The sequence below is a fragment of the Choloepus didactylus genome, chromosome 2 (assembly GCF_015220235.1).
Source record: "Choloepus didactylus isolate mChoDid1 chromosome 2, mChoDid1.pri, whole genome shotgun sequence".
Lineage (NCBI taxonomy): Eukaryota > Metazoa > Chordata > Mammalia > Pilosa > Megalonychidae > Choloepus > Choloepus didactylus.
The window spans coordinates 4,438,333-4,459,654 of record NC_051308.1 but is presented as its reverse complement, the minus strand read 5'-3'; the positions used below and the strand labels follow the sequence as shown (position 1 = coordinate 4,459,654).

At 39.5% G+C, this 21,322-nt stretch overlaps 1 protein-coding gene across 13 annotated transcripts in view; it reads left to right on the top strand.

Moving 5' to 3' along the window:
- Positions 1 to 21,322, top strand: part of SYNE1 (spectrin repeat containing nuclear envelope protein 1) — a 499,900-nt gene that overhangs the window by 284,433 nt on the left and 194,145 nt on the right. For all 13 annotated transcript variants that reach the window (XR_005214357.1, XM_037819664.1, XM_037819684.1 and 10 more), the window contains 13 exons: positions 1,473 to 1,626; positions 4,349 to 4,492; positions 5,324 to 5,488; positions 6,529 to 6,846; positions 7,581 to 7,736; positions 7,889 to 8,059; positions 8,653 to 8,979; positions 10,253 to 10,405; positions 10,702 to 10,869; positions 12,680 to 12,856; positions 14,626 to 14,772; positions 18,721 to 18,846; positions 20,518 to 20,694. Coding sequence is in view for 12 of the 13 variants with exons in the window: in XM_037819664.1 (XP_037675592.1) it covers positions 1,473 to 1,626; positions 4,349 to 4,492; positions 5,324 to 5,488; positions 6,529 to 6,846; positions 7,581 to 7,736; positions 7,889 to 8,059; positions 8,653 to 8,979; positions 10,253 to 10,405; positions 10,702 to 10,869; positions 12,680 to 12,856; positions 14,626 to 14,772; positions 18,721 to 18,846; positions 20,518 to 20,694 (2,383 nt within the window). In the remaining variant the exon portion in view is untranslated. The remainder of the gene's footprint in view (positions 1 to 1,472; positions 1,627 to 4,348; positions 4,493 to 5,323; positions 5,489 to 6,528; positions 6,847 to 7,580; positions 7,737 to 7,888; positions 8,060 to 8,652; positions 8,980 to 10,252; positions 10,406 to 10,701; positions 10,870 to 12,679; positions 12,857 to 14,625; positions 14,773 to 18,720; positions 18,847 to 20,517; positions 20,695 to 21,322) is intronic.

Genomic DNA, 21,322 nt, shown 5'->3' with positions numbered 1-21,322 from the left:
ATGGGGGCTGGTCACTGGTTCGTACTTTGCCTCACAGAAGCTGAAACCACTGGCAGCCCCTCGTGTCCTCTGGCTCTCTGGTAGTTGTTCTAAATGTCCATTCTGGTTCCTGGGTTACCACCTAGTTAATTCCAGTCTCTTTTTCCAGCTCTTTCATTTTTCTAGTGGAGGGAGCTATTTGTAAAACTTTCTACTCCACCATTTTGCCACCTCCTTGCTTTTTATGACTGAATAGTATTCCATTGTATGGACATACCACATTTTGTATATCCATTCATCTATTGATGGGCATTTGTTTTCTTCACCTTTTGGCCACTGAGAGTAATGCTCCTATGAACACCTATGTTTTAAGATAACTAAAACAACGTTTCTTTTGTTGTTATGGTTGCTTGCTGCTTAAAAATCAAAAGATGAATCAATATTTCATGGCATAAAGGTATATTAATTAAAGTCAAGTCATTTACTTTGGAAGTAACCCCAGGAAACCCCAATCAGGGAGACAAACGAGGGAGGTCAGCCAATTAAGGATACATTGTTATCAAGCAAGTGACCCCTGTGGACACCTGAAGCTCAGTTTTTCTGGGGAACTCTGGGAGCCAGTGTAGAGCATGTGCCTCAGTTATTCCACCCGAGGGGGAAGGAGCTGGGTTATCTGTAAACGAACTCTCTTGGGTCAGAGAGCAATTGAAGGCTCTCCATAACTCCCCAGCATTCATTGTCTGCCTTACCCTCATGCCAAGTAGACACCAGGAGCCAGAGTTCTCCCTCAGGCTGAGAGATGGAGGAGCCAGCAGTTGGCAGTCCCATTAGCAGATGCTAACATGGTATGGTATGAGGATGGATAGGGGAATGATATTGATAGCGTCTGTGGCAAAAAGACCCAAATCATAGTCATCAAATTAGGCATGGATAATAATAAAAATAAAAACATACCATGCCTGTTGAGAGAAGGAGGTATTTAGTTTATCTGAAAGAAAAGTGATCAAAGGTTAATATTTATACCAATTCATGACATGTTAGCCCATTTTTCCATTTGGATTTTCTATTTTTAAACCTCATGCATGACAGTTGCTGAGTTTGTTCTTCTCTCTTGGCTCTTCCCTCCTAATGCTGCCCTTTCTCTCCTGCTCTGAATGCCCTGCCCTGCCCAGCTCAGAAACTTTACCCAGTGGCTCTCTCCCTGCACAGAGTTGGGGGTCCAGAAAAGGCTCCTCAGGGGATCTCTCTGGGCACCCTCAAGACTCTGACTGTCAGCTTGGGCTTAGTGTCCCTTGTTTCCTGGGGCCATCCTTTCCAGAGACCTGAACTCAGATTTGACAAGCACTGGCGAGGCTGCCCCTGCCAAGCTGGCCCCTGCACCAATCTCCACATCCCTTCTGGCTGGAGTGGACAGAGCAGACCCGATGGCACACACTGGACTTAGGGATTACAGATTGGATTTGTAAATTATTATCCTTTAAAATTCCTTTCAGTCAACTCGAAGGAGCTCTATCTAAATGGACAAGTTATCAGGATGATGTTCGGCAGTTTTCCAGTTGGATGGACAGCGTCGAAGCCAGCATAAATGAATCTGAAAGGCAGTGTGCGGAACTCCGGGAGAAGACGGCTGCCCTGGGAAAAGCCAAGGTGAGACGACTTCAGGTGCCACTGGTCCTCTACGGGTTTCTTTAGAATGCCAGAGTCAGACAAAACCATACTTCTCTGTGAGTCAGGACTGTGTTTATAAGTAAATAATATTTAGGGTTGGTACTGTCATTTCCCTAGTGGCTTCTTAAATGGGACTTTTATTTGTGATTATTTTATTAGTGAAAGTTTTCTCTTCCAGGAAAACCACACAGACTTATCTTTTATGCTGTGCACCATTTAAAATTTGGCAACTTGTAATAGCTTTGAATATCTTCAGCCTGTTCAAAGCAATTAGAAAACAGCAATGCTTTCTTTCTCATGCCCTTATGTATTTCTGCTTTTGTGCATGTACTAGTGTAGTATATATATATATATTTTTTTTTTAAAAGAAAATAATTTTTTATTTAAAAATAAATAAATAAATAAATACTGGACATATGTTCTTAAAAATTTTTTTTAAACTGACAGTTGTATTCAAACATAAAGTTGTGGAGACCTTTGATTTATAGCTGCACCTTCTTCAGGTCTTTTCAGCAGTGTTCAGGGCATATTCATTGGATAGTCTGTTCCATTGTCATTAAGCAGTACTTATTATCCTCTATCCCCAAATCTTTCAACCTCTTATATTATCTCAATTTCAGTTAGTTTGTGCACCACACTGATCTCCCCATATCAGTTTGTGTCAACACACTGAATACCCTATGTCAGAAAACTCCTTGTCCTCAGCTCCTTTCTCAGCTCCGCATCCCCTCAGCCCGTAGGTCCTGTTGATTAGATCTCAGGCATGTCTGATGACTATAATCCATCCTCCACCTGAATTGCTACAGACTCCTAACTCCTCACCTGGTTTCTTATCTCCGTCTTCTCTTATCTCCCTGTAAAAGACAGTGCCTCCCTTCCCTGCTTCAGAACCCCCAGGGCTTCCCCATTGCCCCCAGTGTAATTCCAATCGCCCTCACTTGTTTTCTAAGATTTAACAGTCCTCTTTGCCTTCTTCCTCTCCTTCACTATCCCCCTCCTCCCTCCCATGCTCCAGCAGATCTGAAGCTCTAGTTCCTGGACATGCCACCTCCTTTTAAGACCCCATGCCTTGGCAGAATCTCCTCCCTCTTCACAGAATGCCCTCATGCTGCCTCTGCTTCTGGCAGTTGCCTACTCATCTCTCTGAATTAGTTCAGAAGTCACTTTTGTTATCAAAGCATCACCACCACCCCAGACTTGATTAGTTCTTCTGTTCTCTTATAGTCCCTTGTTCATATCTCTGTGCTGATTTTATAGAATGTGTGTTTACATGTCTGTCTCCCCCAGTGCCTAGAGATCATTAAATTTCTTTATATCCTAAACACTTGGCTCTCTGCTTGACACCGAATAAATGTGAGTAAAAGTTATTGGAATGACTAAATGGGCTTATGTGACCTAGGCCAAGTCCCTTAACCTTCCTGGGTCTCATATATGCATGGATAAATTAAATAATCACAATTATCTACCTCATAGATGGTTGTAATAATTAATTGATTAATTAATGAAATGATTTGTTCATTCAACGAATACTTCTTGAGAACTTGCTACATGCAGGCATTGGGCCAGACTCTAGGTGAAGAATGCAGATGAGAGCTGTATGTCCTGGTGGGACACATAAACTCAGCAAACCGATCCACGGACAAATAGATAACTACCAGCTGTGACCAGTGCTATGAAGGAAAAGAGAGTAGTGGAAAGGGTTAATGGAGATTGTTTGGTGTGAGGGGAGGGGACATGTGGGGCCCACATGCAGACTCCTCCCTGAAGGGTTTAGTTTCTGGAAATCAGTCTGGGAGGAGTTTGGGGAAAGAGCATTTCAGACAGAGGAAGCAGCAGGTGCACAGAGCCTGAAGATGGAGAGAAGCCAACACAACACGGGGGCTGAAAGGCGGTGTTGCCAAAGCAGAGAAGAAGCAGGGGATGCTGTGGCAAGGTGAGCCGTGAGGGCCTACCAGAGGAGTCGAACGTACATTTGATCCTGGCAGCACTAGGGACATCATCTGTGTTTGAAGCCAAGGAGTGACATGATTCCATTGACAATCTCAAAAAGTCTCCCAGGCTGCTGTGTGTAGTAGGGCAAAGAGCAGGGCAAGAATTGGTGGCAGCCATCTGCCCAGGAGGCTGTGGCAAACGTCCACGTAAAAGGTGACTGCAGCGTGGACTAATGCGTTTGCCACCGACATGGAAAGATGAGGACAAATTCGGATATAATGGGAAGGTGGAACTGACAGATTTCATCATGGATGGAGCAAAGGAGGGAGGTAGTGAGGATGACTTCCAGTCTCCTAGTTTGATCATCTAAGTGAGCGGTGGTGGCATTTACTGTTTGAAGAAAGACTGGAGGAGAAAGGGGTTTCGTTGGAGCAGAATGGGAGTGGGACAGAGATGGGGAGCCCAATTCTGGACATATCAGCAGAGATATTCAAGTAGCCAACTGGGAGTGAGTGTCAGAGAAAGTTCTGAGCCAGATACCGAATACACACCAGCCCGCATTCATAGACCCATGCTCACACATGCATTTATATCTGTCTATATCCATAGCAATAACTGTATCTATATATCTATATCTGTATACAAATTTATGAATATATATAACCTGGAAGTACTTGTAAACTGTACATTTAAAATACCTTGAATTTACCCATATTATCGATATGATGGTGCACATGGTAATTCCTGTATTTCTTAAAATGTTCTCCAGTTATTAAAGGAAGAAGTCCTGAGTCACAGCAGCTTGTTGGAGACCATAGAAGTCAAAGGAGCTGGCATGATGGAGCACTATGTCGCCCAGCTGGAACTCCAGGATCTGCAGGAACGATACAGAGCGATCAAAGAGAGGGTCAAGGTACATGGTTACCATGTTCCCATGTTCCATGTAGACTCATCAAAAAAGGAGCGTTTCATGCTTAAATATATTTAAAGATATATTTATTTTGGGGAATGACAGGCATGTGAATTCTGGTAGAACAAGAAAAGTAAAATAAGTGGATTTTTAATACTTTAAATGTCTGGCTGGCAAAACTGAACAAACCCCCTCAAATATTATTAGTATATGAACATTACTAACGTAAAATAATTCTGAGCTCAAAATTCCTAGATAGTCACCAATTTAAGAAAAATTTTTGACAGCTTCATGATGAAGACTCATGGATGCTTTATTACATGTGATTTGAGAGTTTCCTATAGTAGGAAGCAATAGCCAATAGTATTTGTCATTCTTCATGTAGGTTCTCACAAAGGAAATGAAAATAATTTTTCAGAGCAAAATGCTACATTGACTAGACAAGTACATGGACACTTAAATCCGCAGTGAATCCAAACCTCACTTAGTCAAAATAAGAAAATCAATTTTCTTTTACTTGGAAAAAGTATATTTTTATGAAAGATGGAAATTTAATTCATTTTTGACATATGTATCTTACTTAATATTTTGTAAGGAATTCAGAAACAGATGATTAATTCAACCAAATGACCTTTAAGGCCCATTTCCATCCTCAAATATTATGTCTATCTTTCTACATAAATTTTGAATATTCATTCTTCCAGGAAATTTTTTGTGTTCCAAAGACCTAAGAATTGTGCTTTCTTAAAATATTCCCAAATAAATTCCTGCAGCACATTGACTCTGTGTGAAATTGCGTATTCCTCTCTGAAAAATCTTCATCACTTATAACAGGAAGAAGTAACCAAGTCTGAAAAACTAGTTCGTCTGCACCAAGAGTACCAGAGAGACCTAAAGGCCTTTGAAGTTTGGCTGGGGCAAGAACAAGAGAAGCTGGATCAATACTCGGTTCTTGAAGGTGATGTTAACGCTCATGAGACAACATTAAGGGATCTTCAGGTAAGAGCTACTTCATCCTAAAACAAAGGAATGTTCTGGCTTAGGCAAGGGAAGATGAATGTGTCCTTGATTCCTGTAGATAGCTGATGCATTTGCACCATAGCCCTCGTAAGGTTGGATCTAAGGCATCTGGAGCCTCATAATGCTGGTTGAGATCTTTTGGTAGGCGATCCACTGGGTAGGACAGGGGATTGAGGAACTCGGTCAGCTGTAGGGTATTTCCTGACGGGAGTGGCTGATGGTTTCATTCATGGGGTCGCCAAGGCACCTGCCAGCTGTTCCCCAAGAATTGGATCCAATGTGGGGCATAGCAGGGAGCCAGTAGATGAGACAGTCCTCAAAATCAAGCTGGTGGCAGCAATCTTGGGCAACCTGGATTCAGCCAAAACCTCCAAGATGGCGAGGATATAGGCCCTGGGTCAGAGGCCTTGAAGAGAGAATTTAAGAATCTAGAAGAAGCACTGGTGCTCAGACAAGTGTGCTGCGGTTCAGGGCTCGATAGCAGACCCAGTGGGGAAGTGGTCACAACCTCTTTACCTACTTGATTCATTCAACATCTATTGAACACCTAATATGATATACATACTCCGCAAACTTCCTGCTCTCAGAGAACTCGTAATCTAGGGAGCAAGGCAAGACCCTTAGTTACATCTTTATAAACAATATGGTAAGTTCAATAATAGCCTATGCAAGGGATCTTTTGGAAGAATCAAAGAGTGGCCTTTAATCTTACCTAAAGAGATGGGTAGGGGTCAGAAAGTTGTCCCCAGAAGGGGTCACCAGGTACACACATAGAAAGAATGTAGAAAGGCCAATGAGACAACTCTGTGTCTCACCAACTTTGTGTCAGAGCTTACTGATGTGCTCTGATTAGTGGACTTTGTTTTTATAAGTAACCCCTCTCGGCCCGCCATTCCAGCAGGTCCTGCACCAATAAGCTACCTGTCACCAGCAGATTTTTGTCTTTTTCTGCTTAGAAGGCAATGCCTCACTGGAGTCAAGATTTATGTAAGAGTGACAGCCATTCCTTTCCTCCATAGGAGCTGCAGGTACGCTGTGCAGAAGGGCAGGCGTTACTGAACTCAGTGCTACACATCCGGGAGGAAGTGATCCCATCCGGCCTTCCACAGACAGAGGACCGGGCTCTGGAGTCCCTCCGACAGGATTGGCAGGCTTACCAGCAGAAGCTGTGTGAGACACGCATGCACTTCAATAACCTAGCGAACAAACTGCGGCTGATGGAGCAAAAATGTCAGCAAGTAGATGAATGGCTGAAAGCACTGGAGGAGAAGGTTTGTCTCAGGACTGGACGTCAGTCGAACCGAGCCACCAAGGAGATGCAATTGCATCAGATGAAGGTATGGCCATTGCAAATGCCTTATCTGTATCAAAGCAACAGTGGTCTTACAGAGTTTGTTTCATTAAAATCTTTAGTGACTTTGTTCTCTTTCTGCATGTCTCAGAATTTAAGATAAAATACAAGAGGCCATTTCTGTTACAGTAATTATTTCATAGAATCCTAAAGTAGTCTTTAGAGAATAATTAAATAGAATACAGTTTAATGTTCATATTTTATATTTGCTTTCCATGCCCTATCATCTTGCTTCTTAAAGATACATGAATACTGGCATTGCAATCATTTAAGTTTATGGCTGTGGTATGAAATTGCTTTGATATAGTGCATTGAAATAATACTTGATAATGAGTTTTATTCTCATTTTTATGCTGCTTCAGCATGCACAACCAAAATAATACGTGGGCCCTTAGAATTTCTTTTCATTGTCTAGTTGCAAATAGATTTAAGTACAACTGAAGATATAAAAATATATGCTGCTTTGTTATTTTTCAAGATATTTTGAACTAAAATGTAACATATACAGAATTGTGCTCAAATTATGTGTTCAATGTTTATCATTTTGTTGTCACAAAATTTTTCATGAAAGTTATATATGATGCATTTTTGAAATTATATCTCAGAATAAATTTTCTCCAAACCTACACTAAAATAATCTCCTAATAAGAGGATATATGCATTCATCCTTTTCAAGAATGCCAAAGATTGACTTTCCCCCCAATGCTTACTTCCTTTTAGAAGTGGCATGAAGAAATCACAGCATGCAGAGATGAAGTGGAGGAAGTAGGAGCCGGAGCCCAGGAGATCCTGGACGAGAGCCACGTGAGCAGCAGGATGGGCTGCCGGGCCACCCAGCTGACTTCCAGATACCAGGCCCTCCTTCTCCAAGTGCTGGTGAGCCACCACCCACTCCACTGTAGACCAGCAAACACCACGTGCCAAAAGTTCTCCTTTTCATTAACTTCCAGTGCCTATTTATCAATTAAGACACAGGCACAGGTCTTGAACTCACTGTCCATTTTCTTTTTATTTTTCCCCCTTCCAAGGAACAAATAAAATTCCTGGAGGAGGAGATCCAGAGTTTAGAGGAATCAGAATTATCCCTCAGTTCTTATGCTGATTGGTACAGCTCAACTCATAAAAACTTCAAGAATGTGGCTACCAAAATTGATAAAGTAGATAGAGCCTTGATGGAGAAGAAAATGAAGATGTTGGAGGTAGGCAAGCCACTGCAGATGTGCCCCTGGCCTTTCTTTTCTCATGGAGCTGCCCCTTCTCCTTATAGATGTTGCAAGCACATATGTATTTATCCTTGCCTCACAGCATGGTGATCCTGTCTCACCATTTCACTCCCATTACTAAGTCATAAGCTCTTTAAGGCCAAAAGATGGCTTTTGCTTTTTTGTAACATGTCAACTGGAATGACTTACACGTAGCTGCTCATGAAACTCTTACCTGAATTCTACTTTGGCACTTGAATATTAAGATGAAAAAAACCCATCTTGAGTTTCTGGCATTGTGCTATAACAAAGAGTTTTAACTTAGATCTTTGGAAACACTGCTAAAGATGAGAGAAATGTCACATTCTTTTTTAACTCTCTGATTTGGAAATGGCATATTGATTAAGACTTTAAATACCTATATTGAAGTAAATAAAGAAAAGAGGATTCCTTATTCCTGGCAGGTCAAATCTGGTTACAAATTTCAAATACTTACTGGAAGGGGAAAGAGGTGAGTCTGGAAAGCCTTTTCTTTTAAAAGAAAGAAGTAAGACTATGTATTTTCATGTGCTTCCTGCTCACTTTCTCAGGTTTTGCTAAAAGACATGGAGAAAGGCCACAGTTTGCTGAAATCGGCTCGGGAGAAAGGAGAGAGGGCAGTGAAATACCTGGAGGAGGATGAGGTGGAAACATTCAGGAAAGAGATCCATGATCACATGGAGCGGTTGAAGGAACTGACCAGCACTGTCCGCAGAGAGCACCTAATCCTGGAGAAGGGCCTTCAGTTAGCAAAGGAATTCTCAGATAAATATAAAGCCCAGACTCAATGGATTGCAGAGTACCAGGAAATCCTACACGCTCCTGAAGAACCCAAAATGGAATTATATGAGAAGAAAGCTCAATTATCTAAATACAAGGTTATTACTTATGTTGTTCCTTATGGACAATGTGTGGAGGTCATATAGGGTCCAACTGGGAGTGGGGTTGGTTCCCGGGATTGGGGGAGGCTGTCACCCGTCACTGCTGCCAGTAAGACATCCTTTGTAGGTCTTCCACTGGTGATGAGTAGACTGATTGGGCTAGATACACCACCTTGGAGTTACTTTTCCATTCCAGGATCACATTTGTCTAATTTTCAAAGATTATACCAATAAATGGAGATCTTTTCTGGGAGTTCAATCCAGGTATATGGATCTTGGCATCAGGATCCCCTATTTACAGTTTGATCTGTCCCATTTAGAGACTGGCCTTCATCTTTGGAACCCAGGGCTAATATTTGGGGGCTAGAAAATGAGATGTCATGTTTGTAGGAAAATAAGTTCTAATTAACAAAATATCACTGAACATCTTAGAAATTAATTTCTAAATGAATAACTAGATAGGGAAGTAGTTGTAGTTATACATGACACAGACATTTTACCTGCTCAAATTTTTGAAATGGTTGTCTAAGCTTATATGTGGAATAATGCATGTTCTACTTTAGATCCAAATGATTTAGCAGTGGCCTTTAAGAATTACAAACATGGCTTACCCCGAGGTCTTTCCTGCCAGAAACTTTTGCAAGCGTCTCCTCTAACCAATAGGTCTATTCTTGTCTTTAGCTTCATTGCCAAATCTGAGGGCTTGTCTTTTAAGGTGCCACTAAAGAGTCAGCCTCTTCTTGATATTTAACTAGTGCTTTTAGCCTATCATAGCAAGGTTGCAGCTGGAATCTGTCTCCCTGGCTCCAAATCCAGCTCAAGCTGGAATTCACTTCATTAACTCAAAATCAAAAGTCAGGAGGCTCACTCTCTTCATTTTCTGGTGAGATTTATTTTTCTCTGCTGAAAGGAATCAGCTGGGAACCAGAAATATGAACTGTGTGCTAAATTTAGCCAAATGCAATTCCTTTCCATTCTTTCCTCTCCACATGTAAAAGGGGTATTTGATGCATTACCCCTTCTCTGCATTAAAAAAAATTAGCTGTCATATCATTGCTAATATCATATCATATCATATCTTGTCATATCATATCATTGCTAAAAAATTAGCAATCATTCTTTCTTTAAGGTTTTACATTTTTTGTTTATAAAATCTGTAACAGATCTTCATTTGGGGTATTCATCTCTTACACACACTTTGGGTGTGAGTACATAGTCATCTTGATCATGTAGGTAAATGAGCTGGCTCTTTTTTCCTTTGTACTTCTAGTCTCTTCAACAAACGGTGCTGTCCCATGAACCATCAGTAAAATCCGTGCGAGAGAAAGGTGAAGCTCTTCTGGAACTAGTGCAGGACACTCCTTTAAAGGACAAAATCGATAAACTTCATGCTGATTACCAGGACCTCTGCAATGCAGGAAAAGTAAGGAGCCATCAGGCGTCCAATAGAAATGTGTTTATTTGCCAAAAAAGAGGTCATGGCTCCTGTCTATGTCAGATCATTTTAAGGGCTGGTAGAGGCTAGTTTTTGCCTTTCAATTTAGATGGGCATTTAAAATGGCATGACTTTTTATGTTCTTTTTTTTTTTCCTGTTCCAAATAATTTTCTGATATAATTCCACCTGCCCTGTGCGTTGCATTAGGGCTGCTGAGATATAAAACAGTTTGGAGTGGGTTTCTGTCTTGAAAGTCACCCCTAATGGTCACCTGCTTTCTCAGGAGCACGTCTTGAGTCTTGAGGCAAAAGTCAAGGACCACGAAGATTATAACAGTGAGCTGCAAGAAGTGGAAAAGTGGTTGCTGCAGATGTCAGGCAGGCTAGTGGCCCCCGACCTCATGGAACCAAGCAGCCTGGAGACCATCACCCAGCAACTGGCCCATCACAAGGTATCTCGTGGCTGTGCCTGGGAGAGGAGGATGGGGTTTGTACATGCTTGCATGTATACGTCAATGGATTATAATGGTTGTACCTCAAAAGTCAGCTCAGGAGCTCAAGAAATCAGACAGTTGACAACAGTTGAATTCAATATGCAACTGCATCAAGAACAATTGAATGCTGCTCTTTCAACTTCCAAACACATTGTAGCATTTTCCTCAGCTAATAGTTTTATTGCAGAATTTAATCTTTATGGAGTAATTTATCAAAGAAAGATTTTTTTTTTCTAATTTAGAAAAGTGCAACTGAAGATAGGATATAAGACTAATAACCGGAAAACCTGTAGACTGGGTCAGGCTCTTCCCATTCCTAGCTGAGGGGACATAGCCTTTCTGAGCTTTCTTTTCCTTCTCTGCAAAGAGCAAGAAGAGAGGCCCCATCTCATAATCACAAAATATCAGGTTTGGGAAAGCATTTTGTAAACCACAAAATACAAAACTTACGTGAGGTGTTCTCATCTTTATTAATATGTGTTTTTAGTAATTATGTGTACCAGTTGAGAACTATCATATGGTCACAATTTTATGGACCAATTGGTAACCTTAATGGGAACATGAATTTTAGACATGGCTTGGTCAGTGTCTGGCAGTGTGTTTTAGGAAAGCCACTTAACCTCTCTGGGCTTCAGTATTCCTATTGGTAGTAAATTTTATGTAGTGAATATGAACAGAAAAGCAACTACATGAGGCATTCTACTAGACACAGAGGAGATACCAACCCAGGAAATCCTTCTGTTCCATAATCTCATGATGTGGTATTTGTACTCCAACTTGAAACAAAGTGATTCTCTTCAATATGGAGCATATGATTAACTGCTAACCCAGCATGTTGGAAAAGGCGGTGGGCACGGGGCTACTCAGGGACCACCGAGTTTCCCTTAGATGAATTGATGGGCCAAGCTGGGGAACTCTGTGTTGGAATGTGTCACTTACCATTAGCATTTTGTAGCAGTGAGGAAATGGAAACCTGGTTGGAGAAAGTTGGTTCCTCCTCCTGAAGTGATCCATGAGGAATGCTCATTAGAGAACTCAAGTGGTAGAGATATGAGCTGGAGTCAGGCAGAGTTGTGTCCTAACCGTGGACCTCTGCCCTTCAGGAGTTGTATGACCTGGAGCATGTTATATAACCCCTCTGTGCTTCAGTCTTCTCTTCTGCAAACCATGATAATAATACACATTTATCAGGTTTTCAGTATGGCTTCTGGATTATAGCAGATGCTTAATAAATGGTAAGTAGTGAATGTGATTTTTATTCAGATGTATGTTGTTAGATATAAATTAGATATTGCTAATGAGTATTAAATAAATTAAAAAGTAGATGGTTGGATACATTAGACATTAGATTATGAGATAAATTAGATATTAGGTAAATTAGATTAAATGATAACCAGATTATTTTAGATATATAATTTACAGAGCTGAAAAATATTGGGATAGCCTTTTCTCTGATAATCATATGATAGAACAGGTATCTTGCTAACTGAAACCAGCCCTGAATGCACTCTAGTTGCAAAGCTTACTTTATTATTCCCAATGTAACTTAATCTTTCTTTCTCATTAACTCTTTCCACTAGAATACACTCCCTGAAAAGATACATTTTTTTTTCATTTACTAATATTTAACAAAGAGCAATGACAAAACTCTTTAACACATGGCAGAGTATTACACACTGAAATTATCGATCTTTATAACTTTCTGTTTGATGGATGGAGGTTTGAAAGCTAAAACTGGAACTATCGGAACTCTGTTTCATTTTCTTAGGCAATGATGGAAGAAATTGCTGGCTTTGAAAACCGTTTGAACAACCTTAAAATTCAAGGCGACAATTTGGTCAGTCAGTGCGCAGATCACCTTCAAGCTAAACTTAAACAAAACGTCCGTGCTCACCTCCAGGGCACGAAGGATAGTTACTCAGCCATCTGCAGTACAGCACAGAGGGTAAGTGCATCCCCGCGACTGGACACAGAGATGATTCGATTTGAGAAAGGCTGTGGAATCCAGGTGTTTAGTAGTATCGGTGCCTAAGTCTTTGGGGTGCTTTGGGTGTATGCTCAGACAGGAGATAGGAGAGCTCTCACAGTCTCTATGTGAACACAGAACCAATACGTCATACGTTTGATAGATGTAAGCAGGGAATTTTAGTCGTTCGGTTTTACCCAATCCCTTTATCTCATGAGTCGGCTGTGAAAATTAATTGAACTGGGAAGTTGTTTGTTTTTATTTGCACACCATCAGGACTTCTTTCTAATTTGCTGTTTACTCTATCACACCAAAAGAATTAGGTTTATTTTGTCATTTTCACAGAGATTGTCTTTTTTGCTTGATGCAGCCTAGGCTTGACTGTAACTCAGTATTTTTATGCATTCATATAGAAATTGAAGAAAGGAATAAGTACTAATCTTGAGTGCTATTTTCATGGGTGCGCTCCCACTAAAATGGAATCGTTAATATTGTAGAAATAAGTTTAGGAGGGATAAGAATTGCCTTTTGAACATAAACTTAATAAAATTAGTGAATTGCTATTTCATTATTGCAGAATTTTTAAATGACAACTGCAGGAAGTCTTTATAAGCCATCACAGGGGTTCTTCCATGTGTTTCTGTGACTCATTGGACCAGCCAGTATGAACTGGGGTCATTTGCAAGTGATGTGAGGAGAGTGGTTTGGTTTCCTCATGATAATAGAAAAAAAATGCTAAGTGACATTGAGTCCCTTGACTTGGAGATTTCACCTTCAAAACCTTAAGAAACAGGAGGGGTAGAAGAATCTAACAAGTAATTGCAAAGGATAAGTGATAAAGGGAGCAAGACACTGTTTTTAGTTCTTATTGAAAGAAGAATAAACAAGAGATAGGCAAAATTTCAGAGAAAATGATGAATTTAACAGATGCCAGAGACAAGTCAAATTTAATTATTGCTTCTGTTGCCTCAATAATGAAAGAAATGCCAGACTAATATAATTTCATTTTTTGTTATTGTTTTGGTTTGTTTTTGGTGAAATGGTTTATTCAGGCAGCATCATAGGTGTATTTCATCTTGATTTTAGGGAGACATAGAAAAGTTTTCCGTAATGTCTTTGTGGATAAAATGGAAATTGGCTGGTGGAGGACTGATAATTGAATAGACAGAAAATGTATGGGTTATTTTGGATTCCTGTTGTTCTGGAACATAGCTTCTAAGATGAAACGAGGACATCAAACTCTCCCTCCACCTATGTTATAATTTAAGTCCAATCTGGCCCTACCTCTAAGGCAGAATGATCACAGAGAAATATTGGTTACCTTTGCATGAGATATTTTATATTTTACTTTTAGTTTCTGTTTTAAACAAAAAGTATAATATTTATACCACATGGGGGAAACTGCAAAACCCTCTTGACTAATGTTTGCTAATTTACTTCAATGACTGTATGAACTCCAACATATGTTTTTTATGCAGTCACATTAACCCTACCTACATTCTCTTCTCCAAATCAGGATGTTACACTGTGATGTATGGGTCAAATGTTTGTAAGCCAGGGCTGGGCATTGCACTCTACCTGCTCTACTGTCCTGGAGCAGGTGTAGCCTCCTTAGATCTGTATATGGTGTTTGGGGACCCCAAGCAGGGGTCAGCTGAAGTGGACTTACCAAAGTGTTTATTTCGTTCCAACATGTTATGGAGATTTTAAATAGCTTTTGCACACTCGGCATGATTGTTCTGCCTTAGGTGTACCAGAGTTTGGAACATGAGCTTCAGAAGCATGTTAGCCGACAAGACACCCTGCAGCAGTGCCAGGCCTGGCTCTCCGCGGTCCAACCAGATCTGAAGCCCAGCCCTCTCCCACCTCCCAGCAGGGCAGAAGCTGTTAAGCAGGTAGGAGACTCCTGACAGTTTATGTTACACTTGTGATTCATTCAGAAATTCAATGTACCCACTATGTGCCAAAATCTGTTGTCTTCTGGGAATATAAAGTTATAAACAAGGTCTGAACACGCTGTAGTTGAGGTTGTGTTCTAGCCAGAAGGTAGACATGACCCTGGGCAACAGCTGGTAGAGTAAAAGAGCCTGGGCATTGAAACCAAATAGAACATCAAATCCAATACTTAAGGTGCTTGGTTTCTCTGTGCCTCAGTTTCTTAATATGTAAGGTGATGATTGTAAGTATCCCTACTTCTGAAAGTTATGATGAAATTTAAATGAAATTTAAATGTCATACCACAAATGAACAGAAAAGCAATATTAGCTCTACTACAGTTTTTTTTTTTTCTTCTGGCACAAAAAAAGGTATTTAATAAATATTTATTGAATGAATAATGAAGGAAATATTGTTATTATGTGAAAGGAAACTGTTTATTGATTTGACAGTCACATGCTTAATGCTGAGACTTAATCAGAATATGTGAGTAAAAGTAAAAAGCCTTTTGTACTAAGCAGCTTTTCTCTATGCAGTGATAACCCTGTGGAAAAATATTTCAGAGGAATTTGGTTGTAAATGTTATTGCTGCCAGATATAGAACTACAGTATTATTTGTTGATTTATTTTTTACAACTAACTGAAATTAAAACAATGTGCTTATTCATTTACTCCAAATAGAGAGTGTGTCCAGTTAATTCATCTCACAAAGTCTGCTTTCTGGGTTAAATTATTTACATTATGTAAGTCATGAAATGGTTCACAAATGTGCACATGTTGTACCTTATATATGATAGGACCAAGACAAATGAAATGTGAGTCTCCTTGAACCAGGAAAAGTGAATGAAAGACCCTGTCTCTATTCTGCTGTTTTGTTAGGCTCTGAGCTTTCTTGAGTCTTTTCCTGTCCTGTGGCCATTTCTTTCCAGTGGATTTTAATCAGAACCCTCCAGACCAAAGCTTGATTTTTCTTCTTTGTTTGTTACCAAATAAGATCAAAAAAAGTGGGGGGAGAGGAGAGAAGGAAGGAAAACAAGTAGAAAGCAAGTATAAATCCTAACCACCATTTGCTAGAACAAGACATTTACTACACTTAACAGAAGATTACCAGAAGAAGCTGTAGTTAAAGAAGGTGTTCCAGTTTGCTAATGATGCCTGAATGCAAAACACCAGAAATGGATCGGCTTTTATAAAAAGGGGGTTTATTTGGTTACAAAGTTACAATCTTGATGCCATGAAGTGTCCAAGGTAAGTCATCAACAATTATATATCTTCACTGGAGGATGGCCAATGGCATCCGGAAAACCTCTGTTAGCTGGGAAGGCACGTGACTGGCGTCTGCTCCAAAGTTCTGGTTTCAAAATGGCTTTCTCCCAGGACGTTCCTCTCTAGTCTGCAGTTCCTCAAAAATGTCACTCTTAGTTGCTCTTGGGGCATTTTTTCCTCTTAGCTTCTCTGGAGCAAGAGTCTGCTTTCAACGGCTGTCTTCAAACTGTCTCTCATCTGCAGCTCCTCTCTCAGCTCCTGTGTGTTCTTCAAAGCATCCCTCTTGGCTATAGCAACCTTGCTCCTTCTGTCTAAGCTTATATAATGCTCTAGTAAACTAATCAAGTCCCACGCTGAATGGGCGGGGCCACACCTCCATGGAAATTATCCAATCAGAGTTATTACCCACAGCTGGGTGGGGCACATCTCCATGGAAACAACCTAATTCAAATGTTTAAACTTAGTCAACGCTAATATGTCTGCCCCCACAAGATTGCATCAAAGAACATGGCTTTTTCTGGGAGACACAATATATACAAACCGGTACCAAAGGATACTGATGCTTCTTGGAATCTAGAGAATCTGACTATCTGGCTGGCCATTTGGGTTCTGCTCCAGCACATGCTTTTTCAGTATGGTCTGTCCCCTCTTAGAAAGTACCCAGAAAAGAGAATCATGGGTGTTTGGAGACATCTGCAGCCGAGTCTCCCTGAAGGGGAAGGGTTGGTTGGTTGGTTTGATTTGCCTTGCTTTAACTTAGTACTGTGTCATGTAGACCTGAGCTACCCTCAGTCCTGACTGAGAGGATTCCCCTATTGACGACTGCAGAGAGTCAGACCCGGATCAGGCTTTGACTGGCTGCAGTGACAATATGGTTCTGGTTCCAAGACACATTGTGTATCCCCAGTACCTCCCAGGTCAGATGACACACTCCATACCAACATCAGGAAGCCACACACTGATGTGATTTCACTCTCACTGCCACATGTTTTTATAAGGAATTAAGTGTGAATTTTGGGCAATGGGTGGAAGCACTATCACATTTACCTTTGATGTTCATTTTAGCAAAAGTCTTTGGAAGTGTGTTTTCCCTGACAATCCATAAACTGCTTCCAGAGCTTTTGGAATCAGGAAAGCTATAAAAATCTTAAAATAAATCACTACTCTTCTTAAATAAATATATATTATATATATGATTAAAATTATAATTAAAATTATAATTAATATTACTATCTCTTCTCATTCCCAAATGTTTGAGACATAAAACTGACCCTGGGTCACAGAGGTGCTTTTGCACACTGTTTTGGAAGTGAAATATCATCAGCTTGGACTTTGAATAAAAATTGAAGGGCTGCTTTTGGCTTAATGGGGAATTGATTTGTATTTATTGATTCTCCATGAGAATAGTGGGCAATACATAGAGTTCAGAGGAAAAGATACTGAAATGAAAGTAAAAAAAATTAGGCTCCATGACTGACTTTGGAAAATCACCTGATGTTTTCATTGGTCAACTTTATCCCATACAAACTGCTTCATACCGCCTTCCCTGCTTTCATAAGAACATAAGCTCCATGGGGTCACAGGTGTTTTTTGTGTACTGCTTTATGCCCAGTAACTCAAACACAGCCTGGATAGACAGAACATCTTCAAAGAAACACATTTCCCTGACCTACAGATTCAAGGTCAACCTGGAGAAAGCTTTCTTGAGCTTGTGGAAAGGGAGAAACACTATATGAACTTTCTTTAGAAACAAATAAGCCTGACCATCTCTGTTTTTACTTCACTCCAACGAAGCCTACAAACTCACTCTACCTTTTTGTTTATGTCTTCAAGATAGGCAAACACATGCTATAAGGAGCAGGCCAGAGTAGGCTGTTGATACTTTTTTTCTGAAATGGGAAACAAGCTAGAATTTGAGCAGAAAAATCTGGAAAGATTGTAGAAATTTCTTGGGTTTTGCCCTCTCCTGGGCTATATAGATGACTTTAATTACAATGAGAAGCACATGGTGGCCAAATGGCTCCCGCTTAGAGTACTTTGAATTCCTTCCTGGGAGTAACATGTATATGTCATTTACAGTAATGTACAATGGTGAAAACATTTTAACAATGGTTAAAATACTGAGCATATAGAAGTAAATACCTGAAACTGTTGAACTGCAGCCCAGTAGCCTTGACTCTTGGAGACAATTATATAACTATATAGCTTACACAGTGTGAGTGTGATTGTGAAAACCTTGTGACTCACACTCCCTTTATCCAGTGTATGGACAGATGAGTAGAAAAATGGAGACAAAAATTAAATGAATAATAGGGGAAAATGAGGGGCATAGGATGTTTTGGGTGCTCTTTTTTACTCTTTTTTAAATTCTTATTTTTATTTTTTTTGGAGTATTGAAAATGTTCAGAAGTTGATTGTGGTGATGAATGCAAAACTCTATGATGGTACTGTGAACAATTGATTGTACACTGTGGATGACTGTATGGTATGTGAATATATCCCAATAAAATTGAAAAAAAAAAAAAACTGAGCACAGCAAGATTATTTTTTTCATGTCAGCAAAACTGTTACAAATGCTACAAATACTTAGTATCCAAATACAGTGTGTATGTTTTTTACTTTGACAATTGCCTTTTTCTCAGGTCAAACACTTCCGAGCTTTGCAAGAGCAAGCAAGGACCTACTTAGATCTCCTTTGCTCAATGTGTGACTTGTCAAATTCTACAGTGAAAACCACAGCAAAAGACATTCAGCAAACAGAGCAAATGGTAAAAATTGAAATAAGAATATAATAGTTAATTTGTCTGTTTATTATACTCTCTTGCTTAAAAGTTAAACAGGCATATCTCAGAGATATTGCAGGTTTGGTTCCAGCCCACTGCTATAAAGCAAATATTGCAATAAAGGAAGGTACATGAATTTTTTGGTTTCCTAGTACATATGAATGTTATGTTTACACTTATTATAGTCTCTTAAGTGTGAATAGCATTATGTCTAAAAAAAGCAATGTATATATCTTATTTAAAATGTGACGCAGATAGTGAAATGAACGCATGCTGTTGGAAAAATGGTGCGGATAGGCCTGCTCAATGCAGGGTTACCGCAAACCTCTAATTGGTAAAAAATGCAATTATCTGTGACACACAATAAAGCAAAGTGCAATAAAATGAGGTATGCCTATATAAGCAGTTTAAAGAAAATATCTCCTTGGATTATTCTTTCTATAATGCTCTTATAGCCATTGTAATAAATAGATATGTGAATTTCAACTAAGTCACAGAAAACTAAGCACATTTTGATACTGATACCACTGAAATGCAATGGAAACATTTAGTGGCATTCAACTGCTACCCATTACATACCCCTCTTTCCTCTTCTTTTTCCTCCTTAATTACCATTCTCTCTCTGTTTACCCTATTTTCCCATTTGTTTTTTTCATTATTTTCTTTTTTATTTTGTTCTTTCTTAATATTAAATATTAAAGGGATTCCTGACCCTTACTTCATATCAGGGATGGCAAAGACCATGCCATTTGCCATGATCTTTTTACCTTCTTTGGTAAGGTGACTTTTGCATGTGGAGTGTTAAGAAGGATTCTGAAGCTGTATCTGGACTCAGTAGGAAAGTGTTGTGATGTGTTAGTGGTGTCTGCCCACAACAGACAAGACTGGCAGCATAGGGTCCATGGTTTCACTACTGCAGCCTTCAACTCGTTAATGCAACACATATGGGTTTAAAAGAAACATAAGACTTAGTTTTGAAATTCAACTGATTAAAAATTCACATTGGAATCAATTAGATCCAAAAAAAAAACGTCTTAAGCAATGTAAGTTTCTCTATTTTTAATTATTTATCAAAGCCAATCTGTCTTTAAATCCTTATGAATGATGATGTAATTCATATATATTTTTTAGAAATTATTTATTGAAATAAAGTATATAGTTTCAAAAAACAGTGAAACATATAAAAAATATATCCAAAACAGTAATAACTCAGTTTTTGTAAGAAGGCTCTGGCAAATATATAATAGAGAACAATATGTCTTTTTCCAGTTAGCCCCAACCCTAAATTCTTGGGTCAGTCAAACAAATGCATCTACGGTAGCGCCCAATGAGAGACCACCAGTAGGGCAGCTTTTGAGCTAATAAATTGGTAAAGCTTCCTAGAGTTTCACAACATGATTACAATCATATGGCATAAGGCTTAGACATTTAAAGTCTTTAGATAACCTAAATCTGTAAGAAAATCTGCTTTTTGTGAAGCAAATAAAGAATTTCTTTGTGGAGTTACATAGTGTGTGTGTGTGTGTGTGTGTGTGTGTGTGTGCGTGCGCACACACATGTGGGCGTCTGCATAGATGGGTTGAAGAGATGTACCACTGCTTCAGTGGGCATCAATGCTTCTCTCAACCCTAACTTTTACCCCTGTTTCCTCTCAAGATTGAACAGAGGCTTGTCCAGGCTCAGAACCTAACTCAGGACTGGGAAGAGATCAAGCACATGAAGGCTGAGCTTTGGATTTATCTCCAGGATGCCGATCAGCAGCTGCAGAACATGAAGCGGAGACACTCAGAACTGGAGCTCAATATTGCACAGAACATGGTTTCTCAAGTAAAGGTAGGAAATAATTTGTCTCCAGGATGATAGAGGAGACCAAGATGGTAGAAAAGATGAAATGTATTGAATATTTCACTTCCAGGATGCCCAGATGTCAATTAGTCCTTAGACAGTAGTGTATCTATTTAAGGAAATAAATCAGAACATCCTCCATTTAGTACCAAGGAAGGATAAATTACAAAGGTAACATTCAGATATTTTCTTGGTGCTCCAACAGGCAATTTGCACATGAGAACGTTCACTCAATGGTTTGTGCTCCTGAACAAAGCAGCAGTGGTTTAGCAGCAGAGCCAGAAGGCTCTGCCACTAAACAGATATGAAGCCTTGTTATTTTTTTAAAATTTCATCACAATATTGCTAAAGCTGTATGAATATAAGCTTATGATTAGAATGTCTTAGAAAATTATTGAGTAAATTAACTTGATTGGAAATTAGACTTGATTCTTCAAAAAAAGATATGTATTTTTCTTTGATATTAAGCTATATATACTTTCTCTGGAATTTGTTTGCAAATGTGGAAAAGAGAGCAGGCACGACATAAGTTAGATTTCTTTTTCTCAAAAGCATGAAACTCTTTAAACATGTTCAGAAAACTAAGGCTGCAACCTAAGATAAGATACTAACTTTT